Source organism: Propithecus coquereli, unplaced genomic scaffold (assembly GCF_000956105.1).
Source record: "Propithecus coquereli isolate 6110/MARCELLA unplaced genomic scaffold, Pcoq_1.0 Scaffold475, whole genome shotgun sequence".
NCBI classification, from domain to species: Eukaryota; Metazoa; Chordata; class Mammalia; order Primates; family Indriidae; genus Propithecus; species Propithecus coquereli.
This window is the reverse complement of record NW_012150563.1, coordinates 1105905-1113155: the sequence shown is the minus strand read 5'-3', so window position 1 is coordinate 1113155 and position 7251 is coordinate 1105905. Positions and strand designations below refer to the sequence as shown.

Sequence of the window (7251 nt, the reverse complement as noted above, 5' to 3'; positions counted from 1 at the left end):
TTGCCAATATCTTAAATGACTTAGACAAAAAAAGAACAAATTTTGAAAAACAAAATTTACCAAAACTGACTCAAAAAGAAAAACAAATGGACACTTCTCTGAGTGTACCTCTTTGTACAGTTCTACTTTTACAACTTTGTTAATATTTCACATATTCAATAAACAAAGACATGGCAGGGAAGGAGGCAAATAGAATATAAGCAAAAATAAATATTATAAATGCACCATGGATAAGGAGAGCCAGGCTTCCTGTTGTCAGAGAAGTGAGTTATAACTAAGGAAAGAAGGAAGCTAGAAAGGATGTCGTGGGGTTGCACCAGAATAAGAGGTCAGAGTATAACAAATCACAGCTGTTAATGTATAATTGCAGATGGATAACTATAGAGGTATACGTGTGCGCATAAACACGTGTATTTCTTCGGCTCTGCCTGCTGAGAGGCCCTAGAAGCAATGACAGCCCAGCACCCATGGGTACCCCCAGCACCACATCTAGTTTATAAAAGCAAATGCCCGGGAAGCATGGGAAAAGATGCTCAGCATCGTCACTTATTAGGAAAAGGCCAATGGAGCTACAACGAGATGCCAATACACAAAAGCTGTGATGAATATAATTTGAAAAGACTGTCAGACCTACGCATTGGTTAGAACGTGGAACTGAACATGCCTTGCTGAGGGGAGTAGGAAGTGGTGTGACGACGATGGAGCAGCCAAACACGCACTCACTCTAAGGCCTAGTCATTCCATTCCTAAGAATTTTTCCAAGACAAACAAAAGCAAAGATCTGTTTACAAAAGTTCATAGCACTTTCATTCATAATAGCCAAACTGGAAACAATCCAAATGTCCAATAAGAAAACAGATAATTATATCGTGGTACATTTACACTATGGAATACTACTCAGCAATTAAAAAAATACCTACTATTATTCACAACAACATAAACAAATCTTACAGACATTGTACTGAGTGAAAGATACCAGACGCAAAGGAGTACATGCTGTAAGATTGCATTTATTTGGAATTCTAGACAAAACTAACCTATGGAGACAGAAATCAGATCGTGAGTTGCCATAAGTACTGTCTGGGTGAGGACTGCCCTGAGGGGGCATGAGGGAGTATTCTATGGAGATGAAGTGATCTCTATCCTATCAAGTTGTTGGGTACGTGGCTGTATGGATTTGTCAAAAGTCATCAACCTATACACTTAAAAATGTTTGAATTGTACTGTAAAATTATTGCTGAATAATGTAGATTTTTGAAAAGAATGGAGTGGCTCAGGCCAACAGGACATTAAGGCCGAGCATCAGGCATTTCCTGTGTCAGACCCGTCTACAGCCGTGTGCCTTGAGACAAGGGCAAAAGTAATCAGAGACATGGTTTCATGCTTAGTGGCCAGAGGTAGATACATTTGGAGTATTTTTGGATTAGATTGTGAGATTTCATAGTCACCTCAAAGACTCAAAGTCACCTCAAAGTAGTCAAGCAATAAAAAAAGAGAGAGGGAGAGTTTAGATAAATATTGAATAAAACTCAGTAGAATGTGCTTTTCTTTTTTTTGTCTTCTAGATAAGCTCACCATTGTGCACCATCCAAGTGGTAAGTGCTTGGTATTTATTGAAGGATTTAAGACTAAAACAAGGTACATAGTAAGCCAATTTCAATGTTAATGTAACCCTAATATGCTTGGGCAGGTCAGTGTAAAAATTCAGATTTTATATGCACACGCAGCAGCAGTCTACATCCAAAATAAGCGTGATGTGAGTATCGACCAGCAGTTCTAGAGGCGTCATAATCCAGCAAGAGAACCGTGTGCTTCGAACTCCGATTGCCTTGGCCGCACACAGCCTACCAGCTGTGACCCCTGGCAGACGCTGGAGCTCTGCGGGCCTCAGTTTCCTCATATGGAAGATGCAGATAGGATTCGCACCGTGGGGAATTGCTCTGAAGACCGATAACGACTTGCGTGAACGAGGGCTGGTGCAGGACGTGTGGGGTAGTGACAGAGCAAGTGAGATCTGAGTGTCGCTTGGAGGGCGACTCGTTTCCGTGGGCCGGGGGAGGAAGGTGCGCCAAACACCGACACCGGGAGGGCGATGGAGAGCTGGAGGCCAGCCAGGGGGCTGGAGAATAATCCGAAAGCAGCTGTCTGCAGCCTGGACCGCAGCACTGACTGGGAACGAAGAAGAAGTAGAAGCTGGCCGTGGGGCCGGGACGGGAATGGGAAGCCAGGGGGACGGCAGGAGGAGCAGGGCCAGGTGTGCACACAACGCTGCTCCGCAGTCAGCCAATGCCGGCGGCCGCGGGGAAGGGACAGAAGCAGGTGTGATCAGGTGGAGGCTGTTACTCAAAGGCGTTGCAAAGATTGTTTCCGGACTGAAGCGACTGCGGAGACTCCTCGGTGTCCTGCCCGAGTCAGTCCACACTGCAGGAGAAAACCCCGCGCTTGCCAAGAGTTCCTTTTTCAACATGCCCTTTTTATCTCTTTGGTAATTTTTCTCTTCACCTATACCCTACTGTTTCTGGAAATCATTTTTAAGCAGTGCTGAAGGAATGAATCATCCAGTGTGTGAATGACTGAAACGATGGTATTGTATTTCCAGGTAAGGAAATGGCCCACAATGAAAACATGTTGTGTAACACGCCCTTCAGCAACAAGGTACGTTGTATTTATTTCCATTTTTGTAAAAAGCAAAGAAATAATTTCTTGGTTGAAAAAGAACATTAAAGCCTTCTATCCTGTCTGTGGTTTGAAATATTCTAACAAATATAAACCAAATACGTTAGGTAAGCATTTGTGTGCAAAATCTGTGGCCATTAATTCAAGGAAATTAACTATTTAAAAGAAAACAAAGAAGGAACTCAAAGGAAAAAGCCACCAAGGCCAATGTGTGTCTAAATTCAACAGGTACAGACCAAATAAATGTTAGAGGAATTATGAGTACACATGTTTTAGCAATAGGAATATGAGGAATCCACTGTATTTGAACCACAATGTACACAGTTCTTAAAGTCTAATAGGAAAAATACAGTCCCAAAATATTGTTGTTGTGAATAGGCCTCACTTCACATCATGGAGCTAACCAGAAAATAAATTGCTAATGAGAAGCTAAAAGTAACACTCAGCAAAGATAGCAGCAATTGAAAGCCAAGACCCATTCAAAACAACACTGATAGTGTCCTGATCACAAATTTTTCTTCATAAAAATTAGGTTATTCTAACTGTCTGCATGTGTGATGTAGAACATTTTCTCTGTCACCAAAGGCCATGAGGCAGCTCAATGTCTTGCTAAAATCCAGAATTAGAGAGTCCTTGGTAAGTTCTTATAATGAACTAATTTTAGTTTTCCAAGTCTTAGTAACCTTTTAAGCTCCTCTTATGTTTCAGATAAGTCACAGGTATTCATAAAATTCATCCACCCTTAAGAACTGATCTTCCATATCTGGATTATTCTGTGGCTCACCAATGAGAGTTTATGAAAAAATATTTGTCCAAAAAAGATTCTTTTACAAGATCTGAAGGACTATACAATGATGGCCTAGTTTTATGAGAGCAAAGATATTGAATAAGAGGAAAAGAATCCAAATTCCCAATGCTTAAGCTGTTCTCTCTCAAAATGGAAATAAAATTTGAATTCAAGGATTCGGTCGCAGTTGAACTTGACAATGATTCTGTGTCCTGTTAAGATGGAGACTGTCTTGCCAGTTGCCTCTGCAAAGCTGTTTCTCCATGATGTGAGAAGCAACTATAACTTTACCATATTTCTTTGTTCAACATCAAAATGGAAAAATGCTAGCTCTGTATCTTTTTTTTCTTTTTCAGCTTCCTGCTCGACTCCAGGCTGAAAAGGAATTTGGTTTCTGTTGCAGGAAAGATCATTAAAGAAGGTAAAATATTAGCTATCTATATATTTTTTAGAAAACCTAAAGCAGCTCTGGGAGGCCGAGGAGGGTGGATTGCTCAAGGTCAGGAGTTCGAGACCAGCCTGAGCAAGAGCGAGACCCCCGTCTCTACTAAAAAATAGAAAGAAATGATCTGGACAACTAAAAATATATATAGAGAGAAAAAATTAGCCAGGCATGGTGGCACGTGCCTGTAGTCCCAGCTACTTGGGAGGCTGAGACAGAAGAATTGCTTGAGCCCAGGAGTTTGAGGTTGCTGTGAGCTAGGCTGACGCCACGGCACTCACTCTAGCCCGGGCAACAAAGCGAGACTCTGTGTCAAAAAAAAAAAAAGGAAACCTAAAGGAGGCTTGCTAGAGACTCAAAAGAATCATTTGTCTAGAAAACAGAATTCTTTAAATATTTCATTTGTCTTCTTCTAAAAGGATAAACATGTATTTTTCAAGCTAAAGGTGATTGTCCTTAGAAAGGTTTATGTATGGGGTGATTTTATGCTAGCTAATCAATTTCAATCAAGGAGCTATTATTCACTAACACATTTCCTATGATCTCATTTTCAGATTATTATAACAAAACTCAAGAATCTACAGACATTGTGCTTTCGGGGTGAAACAAGCTTGCATTTGGATTGCCTGCTCTCTCCAGGGAAAATCTATATTATGAAAGCAGAAGCAAGCCTCTGCGTTTCAGAATTTCTTATTGCCACAATTTATTGACATTATACCTGCTTCATATGGGTATATCAATATTAAAACAATGCCATGGAGCAATCGCGTTCTTTGAAAATTCTTGCATTTTACATTGCACTTTGCCATTTGCTAGTTCTCATTTTGAAAAATAAAAGAAAACAGGAGCAGAGAAGTTAAATGCTGTGTAGCAAAGTTACTGGGTTTGCTTGGGGCATTTACCTTAATAGATTACTTCTCCTTTCCTTAGAATAAACCATGAACATACAAATTCACTTAGTACAGTTGCCTTTTAAATAGCTGGTCCATTTTCTAGATTTCTCACATTCACAGTTTTAATTATTGTTATTATGTCATGTTTGCAGAAGCCGTCTCTTACTTAGTGCCCATTTGCATATAACCCCGAGAATATTATTGTTTGAAAAATTTTCTGTATCTCAAATTAATGTACATTTCTACAACCTGTATTCTTTGTTAAAAGTCTTACAATTTCAACAACCTATTTCTTAGAAACAATTTACTAACTAGCTTCGGATAGAATGCAGTTTTATAATACTGTAATTTCCACGTACAAATGCCACAAATTAATCAAGTGTTTAAAGCTATGTCTGACTTTCCATAGTAAATGTATGAGAATTAACCAATAAATTTTTCTGCTTAGCGGTTTAAAGGCAGCGGTCTGCCAAAAATTTTAAAAATAAAGAAACTCAATTATAGTTACTGTGTAGGGCCCATATCGTAAGCATAATTGATTTTTTCTAATTTCTAACCAGTGACAAATATATCTATTTAAAGTAACTCTACAAAACATTTATCATGGGTTTCTAATAACTACTAACATTCTCAAATAAGCTCAGGTTTCAAAAAATAATACAGTAGCTTGATTAATCCCTAACAGAAGGAGGTTTCGATTATGAAATTTGGAAATTCAGTCCATAGTTCCATATTCGAGATTTCAAGAACAGGTATACCCTTCCTCACACTCAGCCCCATTTCTGTGGCCTATCCCATACAAAGATTTAGGAAAAGCTATAGGAAACTGACCGCTTTTCTATAATTTTCTAAATTTATAAAATTTTAATGAATATATCATTTCTAAAGGAAGAACTTCCATATTGGCCTTGACTGATGCCTCCATTTCCATCATTGGCTTTATTCTTATTAAAAACATAAAACACAATGACAGGTAAAATGTCAACTTTTCTAATTATATCACAATTAAATCACTTCTTACTGAGACTCCATTAACAGTAGAAGTAGGAGATAAGCCCCGCGTGTTGTTCAGGTCTTTAACACAGATAGAAATCTAAAATCAGGGCCTCTAAATACTGCTTTTATGATCTGGGCTAACTTAGATCAAAACCGTGGGCAAAAGCCCCTGTAACAGCCTCTTTCCCTAGACTCTTGGGCCCTTGAAATCTTACTACTTTTTCATCACAAAGAAACCCAGAAAAAGGAATCCAGAAATAACTGAGTCCTTCTTACATGTCTTTTGCCGTGGCCACTATCCGGGACTGATTAGGCTTTGGGAGGGACGGGGAGGTGGTTAGAGAAGGCTGAAGTTAGGGAGTTAGAGAGACCTTATCATAGCTACGCATGGAAGAAAGAAAGAAAAATAAAGAAACGCAAAGGGGTAGAAAGGATGATCCCAGTGTAGGAATGATCCCAACTGAAACGCTTCATAGGGAAGCGGTATCTTTCCAGTTTTGCGGGGAAGCCCATATATGAAAATCATGTGTCTGTATATGCTTGGCCATTAAACTTGAACCACAGAGCAGACGCCTCTCCTTGCCAATGGAAGAGACCAGGGAACAGGAGCACAGGGACAGGGAAGTGAAACGAAAGGACTTGGCCTTTCCCTGGAGATTGGGAGCATTTCTAAAAGAGGCCTCGTCCCTGCCAGAAAGGAGCGGCCTAAATGAGAGATCTTCTGATTTTATGCTGTATTTGGAAGCCTGAGCGGCTGGGAGTTAACATACCTTATGGTTTTCATCATCCCTTCTTCAAATCAGATATATTCTCAAGCCGTTACTCCTAATGTTAGCCAAGAGGCATCCCCTTTTCTCAGGTTCTTAAATTTACCAGCACTCTGACTTTTAGAAAAATTTGAACTGGTACTGAATGTTATGAAGAGTTTTATCTTTAATGTTAACTCCCTTATTTTCTACATAGCCCATTTTCTAGGACGACAAAGAGAGTGCATTTCAACCAGTGAGTTCCACCAGTGGGACAATTTTGCTCTCCCAGCCCCTGGGCACCCGGCACTATCCAGAGACCGGTTCGATCATCATGCCTGGAAAGGAGATGCCGCTGGCATCCAGGTGCAGAGCCCAGGGATGCTGGCAAACACTCTGCAACACACCAGACAGATAACCGTCTGGTCCAAATGTCAACAGTGCCAAGACCGAGAAACCCTGAGCTAGACCATAAAGTAAATGTGATTCATACTTAAAACAATGTTGTTAAAATAAAACAGTTAAATAAAAACAGTTAACTTCGTACACAGTTTTCTTAAAGTAGAAACCCCATGATACCACAAGCGAATGTCTTAATTTTGAAATGTATATCGCTTAAGCTTAAATGGATCATTAAATAGAGCATTGAAAAGAGTGGATGAGTCTAGTATATTTTCATAAATCAATATCAGGGTATTCTACCAATGGAAA

The 7251-nt window shown here is 39.7% G+C and overlaps 1 protein-coding gene across 1 annotated transcript in view; it reads left to right on the top strand.

The window, feature by feature from the left end:
• BANK1 (B-cell scaffold protein with ankyrin repeats 1) overlaps positions 1–3879 on the top strand; it is a 269577-nt gene extending 265698 nt beyond the window's left edge. The window contains 3 exon segments of the mRNA XM_012655372.1: positions 1566–1595; positions 2600–2655; positions 3820–3879. Coding sequence (XP_012510826.1) covers positions 1566–1595; positions 2600–2655; positions 3820–3879 — 146 coding nt within the window.
• The last annotated feature ends 3372 nt before the right edge of the window (positions 3880–7251 follow it).